Source organism: Peromyscus californicus, unplaced genomic scaffold (assembly GCF_007827085.1).
Source record: "Peromyscus californicus insignis strain IS unplaced genomic scaffold, ASM782708v3 Scaffold_12__1_contigs__length_115047231, whole genome shotgun sequence".
Classification (NCBI taxonomy): domain Eukaryota; kingdom Metazoa; phylum Chordata; class Mammalia; order Rodentia; family Cricetidae; genus Peromyscus; species Peromyscus californicus.
Window position 1 is genome coordinate 60,099,464 of NW_026294413.1, and position 27,843 is coordinate 60,127,306.

The following is a 27,843-nucleotide window of genomic DNA, read 5'->3' on the forward strand; positions in this document are numbered from 1 at the left end:
GAGTCTTCCTCTACTTCTGCCCGTCGTCACTGTCGGGTGCGGGAGCCAGCAGCTACTTCCGCCAGAAGTCCCTAGCGGCTCGGGTTCGGATGCCGCCCGACGCTGCGTTCTCCTCCTCCGCGGCCCGCCCGTCAGAGGCCGGTGGCAGCGGCTCTTACAAGGCCTGCCGCGAGGCCTTCACTGTGGCCGAGTCCCCGCCAGCGGTGCGCACCCCGCAGGCCTTGCCGCACCCGCCCAACCGGGGCGGGGCTCGACCTCCCGGGCCCGCCCATTAGGGGGTCCCTAATCAGGGCGGATTAACCGCCTTTCACCTGGGGGAGTCGTTATCCCCCAGGCCGCGGCCGCCCAGGGACCATGGAGTTCGCGGAGCTGATTAAGACCCCACGGGTGGACAATGTGGTGTTGCACCGGCCTTTCTATCCTGCCGTGGAAGGGACTCTGTGTCTGACGGGCCACCACCTGATTCTGTCCTCCCGGCAGGACAACACGGAGGAGCTCTGGCTCCTCCATTCAAATATCGACGCCATTGACAAACGGTGAGCGCCCACCACACCCAGGTCCGCGAGGAGCCCGGACAGACGCTTCCAGTTGTTTTTCTGGCATCCTCGCCCAGCCAGCCAAACGAACCTTCTGTGGCCTAGATCTAAAAGTCATCTGCACGGGCTCCATGGCTTTTGCTATCCCTGGGCTAAGGTCTCAGGGGTATCATAGCAGTGGTCGTTTTGAACAACATTTAGTGTATTTTCAGTGCTCTCTTTACGTTTTTTTTTTTTCTTACATTACATTCCTTGCATGTTCTTGCCATTTCTCGAATCATTATTGATTATCAATCTCACTTCTCGTAGTTGTGATTGAATATAATTTAAAGCCCCTCCCCCTAAAAACTAGACATGTTCATCCATTCTTTGCAGCCTAGGCCAGTCTTGAGCTCCCGACTCTCCAGCCTTGGCCTCCCAAGTAAGTGCTGGAATTACATTTGTGTGTGTGTGCCACCATGCCTGGCTGTAGTTGTGTACATTGTCATTATTTTCTATATAAACATTTTATTCTCTCCTTAAAGTTTAAGTTCAGTAAGGTGATGCACTGAGAAGGCCGAGGCAGGTGGATGACAAATTTGACACCCACCTCACTCATGTATAGAAGACCTTCTCAACAACAACATCATCAAAAGTTCAGTTTATCATATTTCTTCTTATTTATTTTCTGGGTTGTTCACTTCCCACTGAGGGTAACCAGTCCTCAGCATTATTCAGTTTGCTTCTGAGAAGAAAAGGACTGACTCTTAAGGAAAGTATGAACTAATTCATCTTTATTTTCCCACTGCATACTTTAAATTGATTTTCTTTTCACTTATGTGTATATGTATGTATCTGTGTGTAGGTATATACACATGAGTGCAGGTGCCCCAGGAGGCCATAAAAAGGTGTTGAATCTCATGGAGCTGGAGTTACAGGCAGTTGTGAGCCACCCTATGTGAGTTCTGGGGACAGAGCTTGGATCTGGAAGGACAGAAAGTGCTCTTCACTGCTGAGATACCTCTCAGCCTCCCAGTCTATAATCTTCATCTGTGCAAGAGAATGTCTCAGAGTCAAACATTTATATATACTTTCATCTGCACTTAAATTCTCTGTCTTCTCTGTCCCGTGAACCCTGTGTACTCTAGGCAAGGGAAGGCAAATTGATTATCCAGTTCACTATGAAGTATGTGTGACAAAGCAGACGAAATGGTCATTTGGAGTCTCTCGGTTGTGCGTTTGTGTCTGGAATATTTTCAGTTATTTCTGGTCTCGTGTTTCTAGTAGAACTGTATTCTAAAAAACCACTTCTCAGTCCTTGCCCTGACAGAAATGTCTCTGGTGATGGCAGTCCATTTTGCTAACAATTGTGATAACATGCTATGAAAGATTGAAATTTTGAATATGTACTGTATGTGGCATAAAATTGTGAGTTAGTGGAATTAAGGATTTTGAGCATTGATTGTTATGTGAAGTCTTAGGGAAAACTTGCCAAGTTTAGGATGGAACATCGCTGGAATAAGTTCAAAGAGAAACAACACATGGCTCTTTTGGGTACGTGAACACAATGTATGACTCTTATTAGAGTTTGGGTACATGTTTTAAGAATTGAAATGTCTGTGTACTCAACCAGTAAAATCTCAGTTGTGAAAGAGTTTAAAAAAAAAGAAAAGGATGTGTGAGTAACAACACACTTCCTATTGCTTCACTGCATGTTTTGGATGTTAAGATTTCTACAGAGATTGTGCCTTAATGCAATCTGGTGGTAGCGTTACCAGCTTTTGGGCGAAGCAGCAGTAGGTCAGCCACCCATACCAGCAGCAGGCTCCTAGCCTCCTCAGTTCATCTTTAGTGCATAAACTTATTCAGTGGCCTCTCACGCTGCGCGAGAAAGGCTAATTCCTGACACTCTGTGTTCTGGTTTTAACCTATTCTCCTCACTGGTTTTCTTACCATTCACATGATTTGTAATTTCTTACAGATTTGTGGGCTCTCTGGGCACCATCATCATAAAATGTAAAGATTTCCGAATTATTCAGTTGGATATTCCTGGGATGGAGGAATGTTTAAATATAGCCAGTTCCATTGAGGTAAGTATTTTGCAGGTAAAAGTCGGATGGGGAAAGGGCGGTATTCTGCTTTCATGCAGCCCTTGTGTTTCTCTGGTCAGGTATTTGATCATGTCCCCAGGGCTGCTGGTGTCGGAGAAGCCTTCCTGGTGTGTTGTCACACGAGAGTAACGGGAGTAACGGGACCGCTTACTGCACTTTCACTTTACACGGACCTCCTAATTCCATCATTGCTTAGAAATTTGTGGAATTTCATGATAGAATTTCCATGAGTTCATATTGACCAAATAATAGATGCTGTTTCATTTGAGTGTGTATGAATTCTTGTTTAGAAAAAAACCAAGTATCATGTTTACTGCACAAATCTTGATACTTTCTGTGATGAAGACAGTTTGAGAACTGTTGTTCTGTTTCAGTGGATTGCTTGGAAGAACAACCTATGTGGAGTGTTAAGCCAATAAGACAAATACAGCTAGTTGGATTGTGGACATGGTACAGCGAATGGGTGTGATCTTCCTGAGTGTAGTGTATCTTTGGAATAGACGCAACCCTTGAACTCTGAGCAGTAACTCTTTTTTTTTGTTTTTTCGAGACAGGGTTTCTCTGTGTAGCCTTGCGCCTTTCCTGGATCTCGCTCTGTAGACCAGGCTGGCCTCAAACTCACAAAGATCCGCCTGCCTCTGCCTCCCGAGTGCTGGGACTAAAGGCGTGCGCCACCACCGCCCGGCTCTGAGCAGTAACTCTTAATACTGCGATTGTTGTAATGTATTTCTTCTATTAGTGTGAGGCCCATGGGTGAAGTACTTAATCTCTTGCAATTAGTCTCCTGTTATAAAATGAGGATATCATTACCTGCCTCTTAGGGCTGTTGTAAGATTACATTTGTGGGTATATGTAGAATTTTTAGTACGATACTTGGCAAATGGTAGCTGCCATTGGAGGGTCCTTCTGTGAGAACAGTTTCATGCTGAGATTTTGTGGTAGAAATAGCCACGTCACATAAAGTTCATTATCTTAACCATTTCTCAGCTTACCGTTCAGCTGTGTGTCAGGAGTATATTCACAGTGTTGTGTAACAGACTGGAGCAGGTGACTGTCACCACCAGTTGTCATCTGTGACTTATTTGTTTTCCTCCGTTCACTTTAGATGTGTTTGTTTATGCTTATATAAAAGTTTGGAACATTGCTTCCGGCTATGCTTGAGAAACTTCGCGTGGATAGTTTAAAGTCTCGGTTGAAGGCTTCACACTCCTTTTTCATCTTCTGACAATTTTCGGATACGCCCCAATTTTAAATTGCCTTATTTTAAATCACTGCCACTAAATTGTGTCAGCTGACTCTGTGTTTAAAGTAATTTCTAGGTAATTATAGAGCTAGCTGATTTTTTTCCTTGTATGTAACTGATTTATTTTGGCTTTATGTTTTAAAAGAAAAGTAGGTTTAGCTATTAAAAAGGAGGGAAAAAAAGCCTTAAATCGATGATTACAATTTTGTTTGGTTTTTTAACAAGAAGTAGAGGATTGAGTGATGTGTTGCTAAGGAAATGACACACAAACCTTCCTGCTTTTGCTAAATTCTACTTGAGAAAATGAGAGAGTAAATTGAATAGTCTGCCATACATAGTTGTCACTTGGAAGTATGATCTTGACATGGCTCTAATTCCCATCGTGAATAAGGAAGCAAACTGAGATAATGTTTTGCTATTTAGACAAAGGAATGTGTGGGCTCACTTTGGTTGGGTATATCCAGTGCAGCATAAAGATAGGACAATACCTAGTCATTGGCTAATCCCTTTAGGAAGGAAGAAGTGAGTGTGGATGCAGCTTCTACAGATGTATGTCTTGTAAGAACTCAGTTTTATTGTGTGTTGCACTGTCGTTGCCTGTTAGATGCCTTATCTCCAAGAAGACTTCTAATAAGCCTGTTAAGTTTCCTCCATTGAACAGGCATAGGGAAGCTATGTGACTTAACCACTGTGTAGCTGGGCTTTGGAGCTTGAAGGCTTTTCTGATGCTTGTCAACTCTCCAGAGTTGAGTATTCCTTTTTGTGGTGACAAGCAGGCATACATTTTTGAATGACTTAGTTACTGGGTTTTTAGCTGAGACTCTACTGACTAACCCAAACCTCCTTGTTCCCCAGGGCCCAGAAATTCTTGGACATTTTTATTGAGCTTTGGACATTTGAATTGTGTCAGGAGATGTTACTTCATTAGGCACAGACTGTTGTGTTGCTTGTTTCGTTCAGGCAGCACTTGTTGAGTGTGGTTGTGTGTCAGGTGTCTCAGATGCCGAAGTGCGGATGCCAGCTGCAGTCAGACTGTAGCTGTGTGTAGAGATACGGCACCGGAGACCTGTATTGGGCTCCATCATTACCAGGTCCTGTGTCCTCACTGCTGCTTTGTTAGAATGCTTTCAGTTGCTTTCCAGAATCTTTATCTTTATCTCTATCTGTCCTCTAGGCATTGTCCACCCTGGACTCAGTCACCCTAATGTACCCTTTCTTCTACCGACCCATGTTTGAGGTGATGGAAGACGGCTGGCATTCCTTCCTTCCTGAACAAGAGTTTGAGCTCCACTCCTCTGCTGTAAGTTAACATTTGATATTGTGAGTGCCAAGAGTGAACCCAACACCTTATTTTACTCGTGAAATGACCCTTTCCCTTTGAAGGCTGGTGAGATGGGTTTGGGCTCTTCCTGCCTAAGTGTAGAGTGTGCACTGGCTGTTGGTTAGCCTTTTTCGTTCCTGGCGGTCATTTGGCCCGGGTGTTGGTGTAATTGCTGTAGCTGAAATGCCTTTCCTTCCAATAGATTAATGTAGTCTGGGCATTTTAAAATGTTTGAAAATTACATTTGTAAATATTTAAAAAAATAAAAATAAAACATTGTTTTGCTCAAAACTACTCCTGGCATACTGTGAGTTAAATTGGTATGTGTCTCCTGAGTAACAACTTAATATGTCCTAAGTTTTGAGCCACACTTCAAAAGTGTGTTGAGCCCACAGCATGCCTGAGATGGCACTGGGGAAGTGCCTAGCTTGTGTGCTGCTGGACAATGCCTGGCCTGGTCTCCAAGGCCAGCTTGCTAGAGCTGGGTTTTCCTTATTGGCTGTTTGACTTCTCCTATCGTACTTCTATAAATGGTCACTTGGAATCAAGACATAGAGATTAGGGTGCCATGTAATTTGAAGTGTAAATTTGTCCATGGTGGCAGAGGGAAGTAGAAAGGGAATTTTATGGTCTTGTTACCATTGAATATGGTGAAAATATAGTTTAGCCTAGAGCTTGTTAGAAGGATCTGTATGAAAGACAGAAAGTTAGCAGGAGTCATACTGCATGTTATGAAAAGCATAGGGTGAGGGGGAGCCAAAGGCTCCTGGAGGAAGTGTCTAAAGGAGAAGGGAGCCAGAGTTTGAATCTGCTAAGATGGGGGAAGAGCAGTTTGTAAGAAGCATCCTTCAAGTGTGAGAAGCAGCAGTCTGGAGTCTGTGCTCATAGCTTACTGTTCCTCCTGGACTAGGAAGTAAGCAGCTAGAGTGTATGCTTTGCAAGGTCAGGAACCATGGGGTGTTTATTCCCATTCAGTATTTCTGGCACATGACCAGCAAGTGGTAAGGATTTGTTAGGTGAGTAAAAGAATGTAAGACTTTGTGTGTCTATAGAACAGGACAAAGGATGGCAGGATATTGTGTCTATCCTCTATCGTTAGAAATTTGGAACAGGTGGCGGTGGTGGTGCACACCTTTAATCCCAGCACTTGGGAGGCAGAGGCAGCTGATCTCTGAGTTCAAGGCCAGCCTGGTCTACAGAGAGAGTTCGAGAACAGCTAGAGCTGTTACACAGAGAAAACCTGTCTCAAAAAAACCCAAAACAAAACAAAACAAAACAAAAAAACCTTTATGAAAGACAGGCATGTGTCTTGATCTGTAATCTTTGGAAGGCTGGGGTTTCTGGTCTTGGTTTTTGTTGTTGTTGTTGTTTTGAGCTTGTTTTGTTTGTTTGCCAACCATAAAATTCTCTTAATTATAGTATTAGCCGCTTCTGATTTTCAGTTATGCCCCATCCCCCACCCCCTGTGATATTTAAAGAACAGAGTCTTTAAAATAGCTATAAAGAGACCTCATTAGTCTCATTTGGTGGCTTTGTCTAGTGGTCAGCACAACTGTGGCACTGATGGTAGCTCACACCCTGACAGAAGACCATGTTCCTGTAGGGGGACAAGCCAGAGGAAGGAGCCTAAGGTGATTAGAGATACAGGAGAGCAGTGAGTAGGAGCAGGCCTGAGAAGAGGAGCCTTGATGTGTGTGTAACCCAAATCTCTGGCTGACCTGCATGCAGGCTGGAAACAAAATGAACTTGGAGCTGAGCCCCCAGGCAGCACAGGTGTTCAAGTTCACAAAGCTAGCCAAGGTCTAAATGCCTCTAAAACAAAAGGTACCTCCTGCGCCAAGCATGTCCGCATTCACAGGGTCTATGATGCAACCAAAGTAAGTCAGAAATGTCACCGTTCAGCCAGAGGAAAGAGTCAATAGGCACTCACCCCAAGGTGACCCAGATGTCTGAATCCTCACACAAGGATTGTAAAGCAATAGTTAAAACTATGAGAAAGTGACCAGGAAGTGGAAACAACAATACAGTCATCAAGTGGGAGCTGAGAGATGGCTCAGTGACTAAGAGTGCCTGCTGCTTTCCCAGAGGACCTGACTGGGTTCTAGCATCTGCATGGGGCAGCTCGTAACTACCAGTAGCTCAAGCTCTTGGGAATCCATGGTCTCTTCCAGCCTCCACAGGTACCTGCACACATACTGCACACAGCGACACGTGCACACACAAACACCAAGTAAATCAATAAAAGCTAGAAGAAAGTAATTAAAATTGATCTTTAAATAAAAAACATTTCTACTAAGTTTCACATTTTAACTTAATTTTCTATTAATATAAGCCAGGGTTGATATGTTGGTCCAACTTGAATTTATAGGCACATACTGAAATTTGCACATGTCATTTTGTTTTTTCAGCTGTAAGATGTAGTTCTGCTGTTTGATGGTTTCCTATCATGTGCTTCCAGGACTTAGAAATGATTTCATGACACACACGGGCTCTCCAGGAGTGTGTCCTTGTTGTCTTAAGAAAGATGAGCCTCTCTCACTACATTCTTCCTTTTCTAGCAGAAGGAACAAAGGATTTGCTATGGCCAACATCTCTACTCCAGTAGAGCGTTCTAGAATGTCACGGTCTGTTGGTACTGTGTTAAGATGACTGTTACCTGAGCAGTATCCAGAAAGAGTGAATGGGCTGATGTTGGCCATCATAACCACGGACATGCTTACCATATGCAACTAAGGGGCAAGACCTGTCTTATGAAATAGAGAGTGTAAGCTGTGTTTTTTGAATCACAGTTAAACTGACAGAGGAGCTTCCAATACAATAGGTGTTGGCCTGCCACAGGGAAGACGTCTCTAGGAATGCGGATCATTAGCCATGCCAGAAGCTGGTGGAGCTGGCCTGAAGACTGGAGGTTTTTTTCCTCCACAGTACTTGAGTGTGGGCTAGATGTCCAAACTTCCTGCCGAATGGTTTCCCTGGAAATCGTCTCCAAAGCCTTTAAACCTTAAATGCTTCATGACACTGAGATGTTTGCCTAGCTTTGAAGTATTGTGTGTTTTTCAGACCAGTGAGTGGAGACTGAGCTATGTCAATAAGGAGTTTGCCATCTGTCCTTCCTACCCACCAGCAGTCATTGTGCCCAAGTCCATCGATGATGAAGCTCTTCGGAAAGTGGCAGCCTTTCGACATGGGGGACGCTTCCCAGTACTGAGCTATTACCATAAAAAGAACGGCATGGTGAGTGTGAGGGGCGCTGCTCTGCTGATAGGCATGGCCTGGGGTGGGTGGGTTCCTTTGCTTGGGAGTGTTCCCTTTTCTCTGTGCCTTTTGGTTGAAGTCATTGGCCAGATCATTCCCACTAGTACATCCGTTGTGTGAACTGCAGGGCACCAGGAGTGGGATGCTTTTCTGAGGAGGATGTACTGAATTCTTTCAGTACTGCTCAGCTTTTGAAAAGTTGGATTTATCTTCAGAGCACAGTGTGAAGGAAACTGTGTTTATTTGATGCTTGCTGCAATGTTCTTTCAGACAGAAGAGTGACGTTTCTCCTCCTAGAGCCCTGTTTAGATGTTTATTGTAATTATTCTTACCAAATTCCCATGTGAAAGTTGAGTTGAGCAGACACTGATTCACAAGAGAAAAAAATGACACATGCCATTTACCCATACTTTAGGAAACTGGGTAATTGGGGATTGCTGAGACCAGTGATGTCTTGGGTTCCTGAGCTCTGACTGGGACAGCCAGGGAATGAAGGAAAAATGGATGCACATGTAGCAAGTGTAGGATTGGGTAGGCTGCGTAGTGTGATGGAGTGCCACCAACTATGCTACAACTGGAACCTCAGCTTGTTTATTATGTCCAGCATGGGGGAGGGGAGATAGCTAGTTTAGGTGAGAGGTCTCTATACACCAGCAGTCTCAGGCTGTCAGCATCCGGGAGGAGGAAGCTGCGCTTGCCAGTTTTGCTTACACTGTCAACATTTACACTTGGACCAGAGGAAGGTTGTGCCATCTCTCTGACCTGACCTGGAGGCAAGGCTTTGTCAGTTTCCTACGGGTCTGTGGCATTGGTCTTTGACACATGCCCTGCTCACATTAACAAGACACTTCACATGGGCCTTCCTCGGTTTCTCAGGAGGGATGCATCAATCTAGAGCTTGCTGGGTGTGAACTCTCCAAATTACTTTCTGCTCTCCTTCACCCCTTTAGTTTTCTGAGACAGGGTCTCACCATGTAGTTCTAGTTGTCCTAGAACTCTCTGTAGACCAGGCTGACCTCAGACTCACAGAGATAGGCTGCACCCCATGTCTGACACTTTCTCCTCTCTTGCTTAAACTTTGCTTCCCATTCTGCAGCCCATATTAACCTAGACGATTATGGCTATCTTCCATTGTCCTTTCCCACAGGAATGTGAAGGAGGGCATCAATGGGACAGTTTTAAAAGTTTGCTCTTTGTCAGCAGGCCACCTGTCCTGCTAGCAGTGGTATTGCTCTTCAGTTTATATTGTACAGTGTTTTAACAACTGATACTAAATGGTGGCATCAGTATAAAATAATTGCCGTTTAGTCTAAGCCAAACAGAGTCTGCTCAGTGTGATAGGGTGACAGGGTTCACAAGCTCCTGCAGTCCTAAACAAAAGAAAAGACTCAAGCTGATGCATTTGAGAGCCTGGGGTACATGGATGCAACAAAGCAGGACTTTAAAGTTCTGTGGTTTCAGATGTCACAGCTTTATCTTCAGGGCTTACAGATCAGAGGTTGGCCAAGCCTAGTGGTGAATTCTACAAGGCTTTCCTAGAAGTCACCAGGATGTTGCTCAGATACAGAGATGGGCAGTTGTGAGAAACAACTTAAAATGGAGGAAGAATGTGTTCTGGCTCACAGACTCGATGTTTCAGTCCATATCCTGCTGGCTCCACTGCTTTGGGCTTGGGACGAGGAAGACCACCATGGGGGTGAGAGCATGGGAGGAAGAGGCTGTTGACCTCAGCAGAGAGACAGGAAGAAGGGGCCAGGGGCAAGGGATAGCCCCTAAACACATCCCCAGTGACCTGTGGACTCCAGACAGGCCTCAAATTTCCTCTGCTTTCCAAAAACGTAACCACAAGCTGGCCACGGGTCATGTTGAGCTGTTTTAGAGTAGTAAGAGCATGTAACGATGGTTTCCTGCAGCAGCACCAAACCATCCCCCAAGAAGAGATTAGTGAAATAGTACTAATTTCTTGAGAAAAGCTTAGAAAGCAAACCTTTCAAAATATGTAGATGGTAGTGTTTGGAGACAGGCAGTCTCAGAATACTGAAAGGATGGCAGAGGGGCAGTGGAGGATAAATAATAGACAGGCAGCTTTCAGAACATTGAAAATGACTCCCCACACAAGGGTGTATATAAACTTTCTATTTTGTGTTTCTCTGTAATTCTTGCCAGAGCCTGCCAGCCCCATGTATGTGGAGTTGAAGTTTACTCTTCCCTCCAAGATTCAGTAATGGTAGTCTGTCCAAGAAACTGATATAAGGGGAAGTCCATGTGGATTTTATCCCGTGTCTAAGTGTGGGGCATGAGACTAAGAACTGGAAGGCAGAATTGTCAGAAAGAAAGGTGAGAGCTTTTGGGTGGGTGGGTAGAGAAGGCAATGGGCAGCTGGTTGGGGTAAAGAAGAACATATATACAGTCAGCCAGTCTGGTTGTTACATAGATGAAGCCTCCCTGCTGACAGCCTTGTGTGTGTGGTCCTCTGCCAGGTGTCAGACCCCATTGTTTTCCTCCAGGTTGAACAGAGGGACATGAGACAGAAAGTCTCTGCCCGCTTTCCCTGTTGCTAAGGACAAGTGGATGCTTCTTTTTGTAAAGTGGAGGCTTTTCAGAGCCATTCCTGGGCCTGCAGAGGTCTGCAGTTTATTTGAGGTGTGGGATATTTTACTCTCCCACAAAGGCTGTTTACTGACTCTTAGGCTATTGTCTTCATCACAGGACCAGATCTACTGTGGTCAGTTCATGGACTAAATGAAGTACAGTGCATGATCATTAAGAGGTGATGATAGAGCTTACTGTGTTTGAGATAGCAGGAAAGTAGCTGTACTAAAGTGCAAGGCTTATCTTTGTTTTACAGGTGTTAATACTTGCAGCATTTTGTGTATGGCATGCTCATCAGAGTCCATGGCAGAGTGCCACAGATTGTTTTCCAGAGAACCCTGATCCAGCTCCTTCTCAGAAACTTCAAGTACCTGCTATTGACTTGTTGCCTGTGTGCTTCCAGGTGATTATGCGAAGTGGTCAGCCTCTGACTGGCACCAATGGGCGGAGGTGCAAGGAAGACGAGAAGCTGATTAACGCCACCCTCAGGGCAGGAAAGCGTGGCTACCTCATTGACACCAGATCACTGAATGTGGCCCAGCAAGCTAGAGCCAAAGGAGGGGGCTTTGAACAGGAAGCTCACTATCCCCAGTGGAGGAGGATTCACAAGTCCATTGAGAGGTAAAGAGGCCAGCATGGGGGGCACTCCCTATAGCTGATTGCAGAGGGTGATTCTGTAGCTGTTCAAAACAGAGATCACAGCTACTCCACATAATCGAGGGTCTGGAATAGGCTAGACAACCTAGTGTGGGCTTCCCTGCCCCATCTGCTTTACTAAGGCTTAGTGGATGAAAAGGTGTGTTTGTCAATGCAAAACAGCATTTTCACCTCAAAGGAAATAAGAGTGAGTTTATTCTTGAGCCAAATACAATGACTTGGCCCAGAAACACAGATTCAGGTTGCCCCAAACAACATGTTCTGATGTGGAAGTGGCTTCATGAACTTTTCATAGTTACAGGATGAAAGACATCAAGTAAGGCATTTTCCAGATACACTGGTGGGAACATCAGGTCGGTGGGGTACAGCAAACTGGGGCTCTCTGCTAGCAGGTCTCAGTGCTGTCTGACGACATTCTTAGCTTTGATGCTAGTGGATGGTACTGATTTGCCGAGTGACTGCGCTCCAGAGTTTTACCAGTGGTTGAAAGGTTGGGTCAGACAGAGATGGGCGGTGGACGGCTACTAAAGGGACAAGAGGTAATCAGACATACTTTGAATTTGCAACTTCCAACTCCACAGTCTCAAAGTTCAAATCAGTCAGCCTTGTGGTCTTTACCATAGGTGTGGCTATTTTCTGCAAATTAGTTCACACTGTTGTGTATGAGTGCTATTTGATTCAGTTGTAGACTGAGAAATGATGAAACAACATATCTACCATCTCACCTGCTTGTCTGTGGCATGAATATTTATGTCTCCTTTGTCAGCAGTTTTCAGTGGTCCTGTAGCTGCTGCAGCTGGGGTCTGTAGAACCAGCCTCCCGGGTTCATGGCTTGCAATCCTGAAAGCATAAACCAGGAGGCCAAATATGCTGGAGAAAAATGGTTTTTAAAGCAGAAGAGAAAGGAGGGAAGGTTCCTAGTTCATTGTGTCATGGCTGTGGCAGTAGTAGGACTTTGGGGAAGTCTTGAGACAAAGCCGGAGGTCCATAGCTTTGTCAGTTTGTAAGGGCTTTCCTGGGAGGAGGGTGGCTGGGCTGCCTCCATTCTTGGCATGGGGGAGTCTACTGTCTAGGCCTAGGTGAGTTTTAGCATTGTTTTTCCTTCTGTTTCGGGCAGAATGCCATTAGAATTTTGTAAGAGGTAATATAGAGTCTGTAGATTGATTTGAATAGGAAGGTACTTGAACCATTTTCCCAGCCCATGAACGTGAGGTCTCTTTCCATTGATTTGTGTCCACATTCATTTCTTGAGCATTTTATAGCTTTTAGTATACAGATCTTTTACAGTCTTGAGTAAATTCACTAAAGTAATCTATTCTTTTTGTTGTTCCTATGAATAAGTGAGATTTTCTTTTCTTTAAAAAAAAATAATTATTATTTTTTTTTGAGACAGGATTTCTCTGTGTAGCCCTGGTTGTCCTGGAACTCACTCTGCTTACTCTGTAGCCCAAGTTGGCCTCAAACTCACAGAGATCCACTTGCCTCTGCCTCCCCAGTGCTGGGATTAAAGGCCAGCACCACTGAGCACCACCACCCGCCCTCCAGATTTTTTTTTTTTTTTTTTTTGCTGGAGTCTTTAGAATTTTTCTATTTATAAGATACTTTTGTTTGCAAAGAAACAATTTAACCTCTCCCTTTCTGACTTGTTTAGTTTATTTCTTTCTGTTCCCAGTTGCTCTGGCTAGTACCATGATGAAAACAAGCATTCTTGTCTTGTTACTGATCTTCAAGGAGACACCTTTGACTTCCCCTCGAGTATGGTGTTGACTGTGGGTTTGTACATGGCCCTAGTTGTGTTCAGGTCCATTCTTGCCATAGGTAATTGACTGAGTCTCTATCAGGAAAGGATGCTGACTTGTCTAGTGCTTTCTCTGTCCTGTTGAGATCCTTGAGGTTTCTACCCTGTGCTTTTGCACGTGTATTGATTAGTTTGAGTTGTGTCCTTGTGTATAAGGGCTTGGGGCCTGGGTGGTGTCCCTTTAAATGTACTGTTGAGGTCAGTTTGCTAGTGTTTTGATGATTTTTAAGTCTGTATTCGTCATTGGCCAGTGATCTCCTCTTATTGTTCTTGTCTGGCTTTGATATTAGAGTTGGGCTAGTAGTAAATTCACAGCGCTGTCTTCAGGGTTTTGGAAGACAGGAAAGGACTGGTATTTAGTTTTTTAAGTGCTTGGTAGCTTGTGAGGCCTTCAGGACCTGGGCTTTTCTTTGATGGCAGAGTTTTGCTTTTCGTTACTGGTTCGTTTTTCATTAACTCATTGTGCTGCTCACATTTTCCATTTCTTCCTAACTCAGTCTCGGCAGCTGCTGTTTTCCCAGAACTGCGCTCATTTTTTAGGGTATCTACTTTGTTGGTATATAATTGTTCATAGAAGTCCACAGTCCTTTCTTTTTTCTTCCTTTTGAGACAGGATCTCACTATGTAGCCCTGGCTGGCTTGGAACGCACTATGTAGATCAGACTAGCCTCAGACTCACAGAGCCCCGCCTGCCTCTGCCTCTGGGGTACCTGGATTAAAGCCATGCCACCATGCATACCCCTATGATCCTTCCTACTCCTGTGGTATTGTAGTGTCCTCTGGAATTTCTCATTAGATTTGCTTGAGTTTTCTCTCTTTTTTATTTAGTACTCGTGTGTGTGTGTGTGTGTGTGTGTGTGTGTGTGTGTGTGTGTGTGTGTATGTGTGTGTGTAGCAACTGAACACAAGACTTAAGTATATTAAGCAAATGAGCTCTAGCCTTCATTGAATTTCATAAGATAAGCAGAAAATCTCATGCTGGATAAGCACAGATGAGCCTCCCTAGATAGCAGTCTTTTTCCCTTCAGCCCTGAGCTCTCCCAGTGTCCGCTGCTGCCAGACTGGCAGAACAGATTCGCTGCGTAGAGTTACAGCTTCCTACGGTAGCAGCTTTAGAGGTTTAGTCTCCTGGAGCCGCCGCCTGCTTCCTCCTTGTGTTCCCTCCACCTGCTTGCTTCTCCTCAAAGGAGGCTTTATACGTTCTTCAGGGGTGGTAGCTGGGGGGAGGGGCTTGGAGCTAAGATGGATAGGATTGGGGTCTGGTCTTGGGTGTCACTGCTGAGACCTGGATGTGTAATCTAGATCATTCAGCAGCTATAGGGTCTAAGTGTAAGTTGCCCTGCGCCCTGGGATTAGGCAGTCACAGAGTGCAGTGTCCTGGCCTCTGCCCTCCCAGGTGACCCAGCTATGTGGAGTGGGTCTCCTCTGCTCAGCAGGAACGTTTTCCAGGAGATGTTGAAGCATCTACACATAGTGCTAAGGGTCCTTTGGACCCTGACTCCTCAGGCTGCTGTAGCAGTGGAAGTGGCCTAAGCGGCCTTGCACTGAGTGCGCTGGAGACATTGGGGTTTGGTTCCCTGTCACTCTGTTTTATCTCTCTGATTTTCTTGTTTTCAAAGATACCATGTTCTTCAGGAGAGCTTAATCAAGCTCGTGGAAGCATGTAATGAACAAACCCACAACATGGACCGATGGCTCGGCAAGCTGGAGGCCTCCAACTGGCTGACACACGTCAAGGAGATTCTGACCACTGCCTGCCTGGCGGCCCAGTGCATTGACAGGTAGCATGTGTATTGCCTTCCTGGATGGGACTCACACTGATGGCCAGACATCGTTCTTATCCAGAGTGTCCATAGAGTGCATCAAAGTCCATTCCCACTCCATAGCTTCCAGATGGCTTTATCAGTATTGTGCAGGGGTGGGGGCTGGGGGGTCTGCTTACAGTTACTGGTAAGGGTGTGTGGGTCTGATATGAAATGACCACGTCTGTTGAGTGAATGTGATTAGTGTCCATGTACGTACCTCTGATGACACAGTTTTTAAGTACCACGTGTCTACTTCTTCTTTGAAATCCTTAAATTATGAATTTGCCATGAAAAAGATTTAAAGGAAGTTTTCCTCGCAGAATCAGTGGAACGACACTGTCATACAGTGTCGTCGTCCTCCTTCTGTGCTGGATTTCTCATCCTAAAGTGCTGGGTCTGGATAGTCCTACAGTCTCAGCTGGGAAAGCCTGCTGGTGGCCATGCGGTTTGCCAAGTCATTTCAGTATTCACTCAGTTAAAGCCTCCTAACCCTTGAGACTTGAGGCAGAAGAATGAACAGAGGCAGGAGGATTGTATACATTGTTGCAGAAACATAGAGCCCTTTAAAGGAGGGGATTCCCACTGAAACCATAGGTAGGTGTCAGCACTGTCGCTGCCTCTCTGGGTGGCACTTGAAACTTTAAGAGTTAGGGGAATCCATCCTTCATTTTTTCAAGGCTGGAGTGAGTTGCCTAAGATCTTGTGCTCAGTTAGTAAACAGGCAGAGACCTGGGGCAGAGGTCGCAGCTGCTGCTGCTCTTTGTTTGGGCTAAGGTTAGGCTTTAGTCAGTCAAATGGGAGATTAAAGACCAGGGTTCTGTGACAGGAAGCCAACACTCAGAAGACTGAGCAGCTGACATGGATGTTTCTGTTTCTTTTAGCCCAAGACTACCAAATTACTCCTTATGTCATGAGTACAGAGGTGTTTTTTCCCGGTGTCTTACTATCCTAGGCTAGCCTAGGACTTCCTTTGTAGCTGAGGATGACCTTAAATGTCTGATCCTCTTTGCTTCTACCTACCAAGTCCTGGGATTCGAGGAGTACACCACCACAGACAGTTTATGCGGCACTGAGAATAGAACCAGGGCCTTTGACGTTCCAGGCAAGCTGGGCCACATCCCCAGCCTGGCTTCACCTTCATGTCTGCCCTTCCAGCAATAGTAACAGAACAGTGAGAGGAAGGCAACCCAGGGGCAGCCTCCTTCAGTTCTCCAAGAGCTGGCTTCCCTTTTCTGATTTGTTGGGATTTATACCACAGTAAAAGTGGCTTTATAATCAGTTGTTCAAAATGCAGAAATAAGCCTTAAGGTCAGAGTAAACAGCACTCACAGTTCAGAGATACATTCAATATGTATGAAAGCCACAAAGTATCTGTTCATACTCTTTAGCATAATTATTAGCTATTCTAAGAATGGGCTTATGTAACCTACCATTGGTAGGGTCTGTTGTTTATACAATAAGAACTCCAAAATAATCCCACAAACAAGTACATCAACCATAGTATCACAAAATATATAGGGCTAAATAGGTTATAATTTAATCATTTAATGGAATATTATATAGCCATTACTAAGTAGTTCTAAACAAGGCATAAAACATAGTTAATGTTTACAATAAAAGTGAAAATAGTGGGAAATTGTCTTTCGTTATTACTACATAATATGTAGGCACATGGGAAAATAATTGGCAGTATGATCTGAAACATGAAATGTCCTTTTTCCAAAATTTTCTTTACTGTAGTTTCACTAAAAAGGGTGGAAGAGGCCGGGCGGTGGTGGCGCACGCCTTTAATCCCAGCACTCGGGAGGCAGAGCCAGGCGGATCTCTGTGAGTTCGAGGCCAGCCTGGGCTACCAAGTGAGTTCCAGGAAAGGCGCAAAGCTACACAGAGAAACCCTGTCTTGAAAAACCAAAAAAAAAAAAAAAAAAAAAAGGGTGGAAGAAGGCAGAGTGTGTGGCTCATTTAGGTATCTCTTTAGAATAATGGGGTCCCAAGCACCCAGTAACTCTTGTGGGCAGCGGTGTCATTGCCAGCTTATGACAGGACTGACAGTTGTATACTTTTGCCCCCCCCCCCCCCCCCCCCCCCCCCCGCTTCTTTGTACCGCAGAGTATAGTTTAGGACTTGTTTCTTGGGTCCGTTACTGTTGGTGAAGGCTGATGGAGGCAGCTGAGTTCAAGGTTGGAAAGGTCATTTTTTTTTTTTTTTTTTTTTTTTTTGGTTTTTCGAGACAGGGTTTCTCTGTGTAGCTTTGCACCTTTCCTGGAACTCACTTGGTAGTCCAGGCTGGCCTCGAACTCACAGAGATCCGCCTGGCTCTGCCTCCCGAGTGCTGGGATTAAAGGCGTGCGCCACCACCGCCCGGCAGAAAGGTCATTTTAATGCGTGTTTATGTATAGGTTTGAGGGGAAAGGTTTGTCTCAGCTCCTAAAGCCGGAAAGGCAGGTACCACCGTGACGGGACTGTTGTGTCTGTCCAGGGTTGGAGGGCCAGGTGGAAGGACTCTTGCCGTGTGAAGTTTGGGATTCACTGTGGCCTCCTGTCTCCCTGGAGACCTTCATCTGCCCAGTCCCCCTCACTTAGACTCCATATCCTACTGACAAGGCAGGGCATGGGACTGAACACTCTGTTGACGGAACATTCATCCTTACGGAGTTTCCCATCTGTGCCCTGGGATTTCCTCTCAGGGAGGGAGCATCGGTATTGATTCATGGGACAGAAGGGACCGATTCCACGCTGCAGGTGACTTCCCTGGCCCAGCTCATCCTGGAACCGAGAAGCAGGACCATCCGTGGCTTTGAGGCCCTGATGGAGAGAGAGTGGCTGCAGGTGAGGAAGCTGCTGGGTCAGAAGGGGACTGCCCGACCGCCCGCCCGTCACTGAGATTGAAGGCTCAGTGTATGGTGCTAAGACTGTGAATGAAATTTGGATTATTTACAAATTTTAAGTTGCACGTTCGATTTTCTGGGTCAGTTAATCCACCTCCACACAAATAAGTGCTTAGAGTCATTATTATCTTTCGGTTTCTCCACCCCGTGTTGTTTGTTGAACTTGGCCTGTGTGCATATGAGCAGGCGATCAACACTGAGCTGCAGCCCCATCCCAGCGCCTCTCGTGCTCATACGGCTCACTTAGCACTTCCTTCACTTTCGTAGCTGTGCAGGTTGAGCATCCCTAATGTGAAAATCCCAATGCTCCAGAATGCTGCCTCCTGATCTCCTGTGGTTGCCGCAGTGGAAATGGAGGTGTAGAAGAGATTGCACAAGTCACCCTCAGGCTGTGTGGATGAGGCGTGTGCTGTGAGACTTTGGTTCCATCCCCAAGTATCTCGTGCACACGCACATTTTCTGAAATATGACAAACCCTGGAGCCCAGCGCACTTCTGGTCCCTGGTGTTGTAGACAAGGGATCCTCGGCATGTGCTTTGTTACCAACAAGGGAAGCAGAATGGATGTAAGACATAGACGGTCTCCTAGAAGCTGAGTACAGATACAGAAGCTTGATACATATGGGGGGGGGTGGTATGAGCACAAGATCGGACTTGAGCACATTCTGCCTTTTGTCCATCCTGCTCCAGCCTACACACTTCCTCTAAGATCCAGTGAAATAGCGTACTTTAATGATGTGTTTGAGACCTAAATCTCCTTTCATACATGAAGTTGATCCATTCCCTTCGTGTCCTGTCTTTGTGCTTAAAGACTTATCCTGTTCATTTATTTCTCCCTAGAACACAACACTGCTATATAACATAATGCTATGTAATGACTGTTAACAGACAAGCCTTGGATTATGTTGGAGTCAAGTCCAAGAATTTTATAAATCGGTCATTAAGCGCTACCTTTCATTGGATGTCTGAAGGATTTTGCAGTCCCCATGTTCATATACTCACTACACAGCTTCACGAGGGGTTTGGAAATTGTAATTTTTCCTTAGTTGCAGAAGGTAGTTATTTTAACCCAAATACTCATCTAGACAGGAGCTACCTTGGTTTTCTGGTATTCCAGTGGCTAGAAATGCCGCTGTGATTGTGTGAACTAGTGTTCCAGGTGTGATCAGGGCAGGACCCTCACATTTCCATCTTTCCCACTAGGCTGGCCACCCGTTCCAACAGCGCTGTGCACAGTCAGCTTATTGCAGCAGCAAGCAGAAGTGGGAGGCACCCGTGTTCCTCCTGTTTCTGGACTGTGTGTGGCAGATCCTCCGGCAGTTCCCTTGCTCCTTTGAGTTCAATGAGCATTTTCTCATCATGCTCTTTGAGCATGCTTATGCCTCACAGTTCGGAACATTCCTGGGCAACAATGAAAGTGAAAGGTGGGTGAGCTCACACCGGGTCATTTCCTAAAAGAGATTGGGATTTGGGTATATGTGAATGTTTGTTTATAAGAAGGTGGAATCTGCTGTTAAGTACAAATTAAATTACATGAAGTACAGATGTCCTGTGAGCCAAGTGCATGCCAGGTGAGAGGGAACCCTAAGCTTTTTGCTGCTGGATTCAAATTAGTTGATACACTACTTAAAAGCTTTGAGCAGATTAGCCAGCCGTTTTCATGTTAATGTCTTGATGTGTGACCACAGTTGCATGTATCTGGGGGACACGTTATCGTATAACCAGGTATGCCCTCCATCCACTTCTGTAGTTGAGAAGAGTGAGATCAGAGAAGCTGCCTGTCAGAGACCCACAGCTAGTAAGCCATCCAAAGTGTGGCCTGGGCTGGAGATGGCTAAGCAATCAGAACACATTCGGCTCTTGTAGAGGACCCAAACCGTGTCCCTAGTACTCTCACTGGGCGGCTCACAATTTAAAACTTGAAGAATAAATCTTTTCACAAGTATAACCTCAATACAGGCCTTCTGACCCCTGTTAGACCTGGAAGCTGTCCCCAGGTCCTGAGTGACAGGGCTACTTCACAACCCCGCCACTGCCGGGTTACAGAAGAGAGTTCCACAGCAGATGCCCCTGACAATGTTTTCGTTCTGAAGCATTTTGTTTCTCTACTGAGCGTCTTGTTTTCTGTCACACGGGGGGAGGAGAAGTCCTGTAAAGAGGAGCACTGAAGGGTGGGTGTTAGCCGTTGATGGATTTAATGGTGATTTTCTTTTTTGAGCAGATGTAAGTTGAAGCTACAGCAGAAAACGATGTCTTTGTGGTCATGGGTCAACAGGCCCAGCGAGCTGAGTAAATTCACCAATCCACTCTTTGAAGCCAACAGCCTGGTCATCTGGCCTTCCGTAGCTCCACAGAGTCTCCAGCTGTGGGAAGGTAATCCCCCACCATGTGCAGAGATTCACCCACTCCAGGCTGTGCCCGGAGCTTACCTAGGGTCACATGCTGCAGTAGTTGGTATTTGAAGATGGCCAGCTGGTGACCCACCGACCTGTGTGTGGGTGTTGCTGTTTCCTTAGTGTGGGCATGGCCTCTCTTCCATGGCAGCTGACTAACAGGCAGAGATTAACAGGAATGCTTTGGTAGGAGTTGGTAGGTAGCTGGGACATGAATGAATTGTAAGTTCCTCAGGGAAGGTTTCATCTATTTCCTTTCTTAAGCTGTTAATACAGTTAAGTGAGTGTTAAATGATAACACACAGTTATTCCAGTAGGTTCTGTAAGTAGATACAAAATGCCATCAGTGGGAGCTGCAAGTGCTGCTGTTCATGTGGAATAGCAGTTCATAATGCATTTCTGAGTGTGTTCTAAAACAGCTTCTTACATGTGCAATTATTCAGACCACTGAAGCTAATCTCTTTAAACACCAAAGCTTGTTTTAAAAAAAAAAAAAAAGACCAGAACTCACATAAAGTATATTAGACGTTCATTCCACTGGGACAGCAAAAGAACCATTTAACTTGGTAATCACTTGGAAGACAGTAAGTGCATCTCTGTGCACGTTTGCACTAAGTAGCATAGACACAGGAAGACCGTTGTTTGGTAAGTTCACCGAGGTTACTGTGAATGCCCCTTGTTAATTGCTTCTAATGTACTGTGCTATCAGCATAGCTCATGTATGGAAAGTGATTTCCTGTTGTGTGAGGCCTTTTCTAACTGGTTTGCCTCTTGTTCCTCTTGGTAAGTGTGCCGAGGGCATCCTCCTCCTCAGGCTAGATGCCTCTTCCCCTCTTAGAATTTGGGAAACCAGATGCCCCTAGCAGTGTCTAGGTTCCCTGAGCAGGAGACCTGTGCTTTGAATCTGTGAGGGAGTTTGGCTGCCCTGAGCAGAACCTCTCTGCTTACTCTTTGGATTGTTGTAGACAACCACAGGTCATAGAATAAGTGATTTCTTAAATGAGAGATTGCCGCTCTGCTTCCTTTTTAAAGATCTTGGGGATGGTGAAGTGGTTCAGTGACAGCCTGGGTTCTGTCCCCAGGGTTCATGTGGTGGAAGTAGAGAATTCACTGGCTCTGGCAGCTTGTTCTCTGACGTACACACACACACACACACCCCATCTAAATAAAATGTAATAAAAGTTTTTACCATTTCTGAGGCAGTTTACTTCAAAGACACTGTTGTACTTAATCACTGAAATGAGAGGCCAGCTGTTTGAGACACATGCCCTGTCTGGAGTTGGGTGGCCTGAAATATGGTTTAATGATTTTACCAACCCTCAGTGGGAATTTAGAGGTGAAGTGGTGGAGAAAACACAAACAGAAAATTTCTGTTTGTTTCTATCTTAGGAGGCATTAACAGTGACTTCTAATTGAAGAACAGTAGACTGGGTAGTTGTGAATTGAAGCACCAACATGACCAGCTTTCTCTTAAACCATTGTCCTCCATGTCTGTGGATTCCACATACACAGACAGAACTAGCTATGGTTTGGAAATTTAAAAAAGTTTGCTTGGTGGCAGGTCGGTTTCTTGTTCTTATCACCTGAACAGCCCAATGCCACACGTGTTTACAGTGTTCACACGGATTAGGAACAGACATCAGATGCTTGTGTGCACAGGTTAGAATCGAGCACTCTTGTTTGATGGAAAAGGTTCAGTGTCCAAGAACATGACACTCAGAGTGATTCTGGAACCAGCCACCTGAGGTGATGTCGCCCTTTCAGTCCATAAGCTGGGGATTGTTGTCTAAGGAGAGGAGCAGCTGCCTGTGGAGTTGGAAGATTGAGTAATGGTGGGCGGAGTGACTCGAGTCATGGATAGTTCAAGTTGAGGCTTAAATAACAACCCGTGTCTCTGATGTTTCTGTCACCATCACTTTTCCTTGAGAATGGTTTCACTCAGGCAGCCAGCCTCCCTGACTATGAAAGTGAAGACCATGGCACTGTAACTTGCCTGCTTATTTTCATGAGTATGTGACAACAGTGTTTTTGTTTGATAACCTGTGAGCATGTCTATGACAACAGTAGTTCCTAGATACTGTATGGATTCTTTGAGTAACTGAGGAATCTGTAGTTTAGAGAATCATGAAGCACAGAGTGAGCCAGGTGTGATGGTGCATGCCTGGAATCCTGTCCACTTAGAGACTGAGACAGGATCATGGAGGAGCATGAGTTTCAGGCTAGCTTGGGCCTTTGAGTGAGACCTGTTTGTCAAAATCAGGAAGGGCTGTAGCTCCATGGTAGAGTATTTGCCTGGCATGTGCAAGGCCCTGGGTTCAGTCTCCGATGCTGCAAAACAAAAATCTAAACAAATGCAACATGGGTTGTGGAAGAACGAAGAGTAGTGTGCACAGTTCCCAGTGGCATCAGATTGCTGCTCCGAACCTCTTACTCCCTCTGTTTTCGTTCCGGATCCTACAGGCATTTTCCTGCGCTGGAGCAGATCCTCTAAGTATCTGGATGAAGCATATGAGGAGATGGTTAACATCATTGAATATAACAAGGAGTTACAAGCCAAAGTCAATATCCTGAGGAGGCAGTTGGCCGAACTGGAAACAGAGGATGGGCTACAGGAGAGTCCTTGAACGATCTCCCCACTTGTCCTGAGGACCTATCTAGGCCTGAGTCCGTCTCTCCCTCCTTTGGCCCCTGAGTTCACTGTACACGGTAGCCTTGAACTTGGCTATAGGTGTGGGATCCTGTAACATGGCTTTCTCAGCACTGCAAGATGGAAGTCACTAACAACGCACTAGTGTGGCCTGTTAGGCCCTTTGCCATGGGAGCAGCGGTGCTGTCACATCACTGACTGTGACACCCATGCCCTATGCTGTCCTCCATCACCACTTTTTAAACAGTGGTCCGGACTAGTTAAGAATCCATCTAAAGCATGGGCCAGACTTTTCTGAATTCAAGTATAGAAGTGGTTTTTAAAACAGAAGTGGTTGAGAAGCCAGACTTTTGTGTTTAGCACATCATCCGGCCCCTACTCCCCACCTCCAGGTATAAAATAACCATTCTCCTTTAGAACAGTTTTGGGCTAACAAAGCCTATTTTGTCAAGAAGGAAAAATCAGAATAGTTATTTGTGATAAATCATTCTACAAGGGCAACAGGTGTGGTCCTCTGATGATTTCATTAAGAAAAGGTAAATTTACAAGTAGACACTAAAAGTCTGTGCCATAGAGAATTGAAGTAGGAATTCCTCACTGGTAGCCATCTGCTACCATTGCATTGGCTTTTTAGGTTTCTGACCGTGCATACAAAAGTGCTTTGAGTGATGGGTGTGAATGAAGCCATAGCTTGAATAGAATTCACTTTTAGAACTAAGTAACATGTACAGAATCCATAAGCTGTGGTCTTACTGCACTGGTTGGAATCTCTGTGTGACTTACTTACTTTTAAATATTCTGAGTTGACTTGTGCCACAGCTAGACTTTGATGTCAACTTGAACCATTTGTAAGTCTGTCTGCCGGCTTGTTCTTTCTGTGTTAGGCAACCAGGGCTGACTGGAGTGGGAGGCTGGGCAAGTGGCTCCGCTGTTTGAAACCTTCCTTCCCGTGTCTGAAGCAGTGGTGCAGTGGCCGCCTTTGGCTCTGGGTGCTGCATCCCTGTGTGCCTGTGGCTTAGTGCTTTCCAGTGGCCGTCTCATGGCAGTTGCCGACTGCTCGTCATTGCAAGTGCTGTCCTTTCTAGAAGAGGACAGTGGGAGTGTGATTAAAGCCATTTCAACTTCACCTGTATCTAATCATTTCCCAGGACCCTTCTTCAGAGTTGTGTATCAAGATGAACATAGAACTGCTGGAGGTGGCACCTCTGATTCCAGCATTTGGGAGGCTAAGGCAGGATGACTTAAGTTTGAGGCTAGCCTGAGCTATATAGTGGGTTTCTGGCTAGCCTGACCTACAGAGTGAGACTGTCTAAAAGACGCCAGCAGGAGCTGTGGCCCCTGCTGAGCATCGGGAAGCAGCCACTGCTTTCCACCTCCAGTTGCCTTGCCTCTTTCTTGCTCCTTCCTTCCTTCCTTCCACCTGTGGCAGAAAGTCGGGAACCAACCAGCAGTCCCGATTCTGCTGGTGGATTTGTCCACCGCCACCTCCGAGCTCAGCTCTGTTCTTGACCTGCTCTTTGGCTCACTGATGAGCAGAGCACAAGCGAGACTTCCTTGCTGTAGGTCTGTTTTATGTGAATTGTCCATCTTAGTTCAAAGAAGAAATTGCTTGGATTTCCTGGGGCTGCTCAGTCACTAGCCCTATCTGTCACTCTGCCGCCACCCTGCATGTTTTCTCCTACTGTCTCAACTATGTGTGAAGGAGTCCTTGACTTCTCAGCTGATGGACCCATAGGAAAACCATCTGGAGGGTTTTTCCTTTGTGGTTTGTTAGAAGTGATTCCCACTGCTGTGGAGAAGCCTTAAGGCTTCTGTGCACAGAAACTTGGGAATTTATTATGCTTAGCTAGGGAGAGATCCGCTGCCCCGAAGCCCTCCCCTGTGTGCCTGTCTCCCTTAGGAATACTTGGTGTGCATCCAGAGTCATACCAGTGGTTTCAGTACCTTTGCCTGCTTCCTTTTCCCATGAAACAGCAATCATCAGTTTTTGACAAGCTTGCATTTTAGTGTGGATTTATAAATAGAGATTATCCAAATACCAGCTTTAAAAGCAAACCTTTGTATCAGTCCACTTTCCAAGGGTCATTTAATAATGCAAATATGAGTTTCCCTAAACTCAAGAACTCAGTCAAACACAGGTGTGTTATCACTGTGAGTTGGGGGTTTGGTGGAGTCACAGTGTCCACACCCTTCCCTTGGGTGCAATGAATAAATACAGAAGCTACACTCGGGAAGCTGGTTCTGTGTTTTGCTGAGTTGCTTAAATAACTGTGGCTCTAAAACCTTTAGTGAAGAGGATGGAGGCACAATTCACAAGCAAGTAAGGCCGTGTAGGGTTCAGTACTAATCAAATGAGCCCTCAGACTCCCGTGTACCCACGGTTTCTGCTTCCATCTGAGGGGGATTTCACAGTGCAGGCCATAGATGGAGTATCAGAGGTCATTACTCTCCTTCATCAGCCGTGCAAGGAGGCTTTGGTTACATCAGCAAACTGGAGCTACTTGATCATCTAAGAAACCTGAACCAACTTTGTTGGCAAGACTTTACGGTGATGTCAGTAATCTTTTTATTGTATACCATGAAGAGAAAGCAAAAATAATAAAATCCAATAATCTTAACACATTTTAAGGAAAAATTAGAATGTCAAAAGGCAAAAATTTAGAGTGATCTTTTCAACAAATCTGAGAAGATGGTAGCAGACAGTTATTGAAAATTCCATATCCGGGGTCTAAATACTTTGAATTTGAGGCCTGACAGAGTTGGGTCTTACTGATGCATTTCATTTTGAAAAAGGAAGTTTAGTGGGATTTTAGTCTTTGATTTAGTCAGGATTTGATTTGTGTTAAGTCCATATCACAGGAAAGATTTGCCCAGAATTTAATCTCCCACTGTGAAAACTGGAGCAGAGCATTTGCCCACATCTCAGTTGCCAGAGCCCCCAGCCCCTGACTGTCTGATTCAGCTGGAGCTGCAGTCACTGTTCGATTTGCTATCAGACTTCCATCTGAAGCTGAGGCTGTCCACTCACACTAGTGACAGCTGCATGAGGGTGTGGCCATTCGGCCTTAGAAAAGCTCTTCCTGGGCAGGAAATGGGCAGGGGCTAAGGTAGGCCCCACCCTACCTGACTCTGGAAGCTTTGGTCTTCACCAGCAGATGTCGTCCATCATTGGGCACATCTGGTACAGATGATAGCATAGGTTCTCATTGTGTCTCAAGATGGCTTCTTTGCACTGTCACCTTGAAGAAAGCGCTCCTTTCGAGCTGGGATCTTAAGTCACTACCGGAGGGTGTTTTCACCATTTCAGCAGCAAACATCAAGAGACCAGCTTCTCCTTCTGTATTTATTGGCAGAAGGCACAATGTGCAAAATTTCCTTTCTACTGGGCGTTTCCAGATCTTTCTTTCTTCTAATAAACTTGGTTCTGCTTTCACTCTGTCTTGTAATCTACTGTCCACAGCAATTTTCTTCCTTGGACCATCCCAAAGGAAACTCGGGATTGTAGAACTAGGTTGTAGACTTCTGAACTACAGCCCTGAAGAGGCGCAGATTGTGCTGGTGGGGAGCAGTCAGGGAGCTCACTGTGGGCACTGCACTGTCGTCATGGAGCCAACTCTCAGAGCCTTTCTCCCCAGCCTCCTGCAAGTCCAAGGACTGACACTGGACTTGTAATAGGATGACATCGGCAGCACTGCCTGCTTCTGTTTGCTGAGGCCTTGGCTCCACTCTTAAATTGCATGTCTTGGGGGAATGTAGAGTGTTCCCACAAGTGTATCTAGAACCCTGTTACATGTAGGGTATTCCCACAAGTGTATATAGAATCCCATTACACGTAGGGTGTTCCCACAAGTGTATCTAGAACCCTGTTACACGTAGGGTATTTCCACAAGTGTATCTAGAACCCTATTACTTAGTCCTTACAGACTGGTCAGGCATATGCTAAAAATAATTGTACATATACAACTTAGTTTAGAGGAAGAATATGTATTTCTTTAATAGCTCAGCATTAGGATTGTACTCTGCATATTTGAATGTGACTGTATCAAGCGAACTGTTATTCATGTCTTACACAATAAAGTTGCATAGTATGTCAAACATGTTTATAATGAATGCTTTGCTGAAACTTGAGAATGCTCTCTGGAACAGTTTTTATTGAAAGTCTGTCTGTGCATGTGAGTAGGCACACACACGTATACGCCTAGGGAAAACTCTGAGCTTTTGTAAGTCTACATTTCACTACTGCCTGTAGTGTTCTCTTAATGAGCTGATTTATGTCATGTAGCTGGGGCCAGTCCCCTGAGTCAGTTTGTCACCTGGTATATCACATTGAGAAACAGCCTATTGAGTATGGTACTGGTCAGTATATAGTATTTTTGTGTCGTGTTCTCCCTCTGCCTCAGAGGATGTTACAAAGATGCTGGTGTTAAAGTTCTAGACAATAGTAATAAAATTCAAATATATTCAAATGATGCTGTATGGAATCTGATTTTTACCGTGTCTGAATATTTGTGAGGGCTTTTGTGTTTCAGTTGAAGTTGCTATATTTCTACTATTATTATTATTGGTAGTAGTAGTAGGATAGATATTTTGCCTGCATGTATGTCTATGCACTACATACA

At 45.2% G+C, this 27,843-nt stretch overlaps 1 protein-coding gene across 2 annotated transcripts; it reads left to right on the forward strand.

Moving 5' to 3' along the window:
• Positions 1-27,693, forward strand: Mtmr9 (myotubularin related protein 9). 2 transcript variants are annotated; one of them, XM_052732972.1, is made up of 11 exons: positions 478-536; positions 912-957; positions 2,497-2,605; positions 5,044-5,169; positions 8,251-8,424; positions 11,441-11,658; positions 15,112-15,273; positions 17,985-18,126; positions 19,388-19,608; positions 20,406-20,557; positions 23,038-27,693. In XM_052732972.1, the coding sequence occupies exons 3-11, from the start codon at positions 2,570-2,572 to the stop codon at positions 23,199-23,201; spliced, it is 1,395 nt and encodes a 464-aa protein (XP_052588932.1). In that variant the 5' UTR covers positions 478-536; positions 912-957; positions 2,497-2,569; the 3' UTR covers positions 23,202-27,693. The 2 variants fall into 2 exon arrangements, with proteins under 2 accessions (XP_052588931.1, XP_052588932.1); XM_052732971.1 differs by lacking the exon at positions 912-957 and having other exon boundaries at positions 1-536.
• Positions 27,694-27,843: the final 150 nt, after the last annotated feature.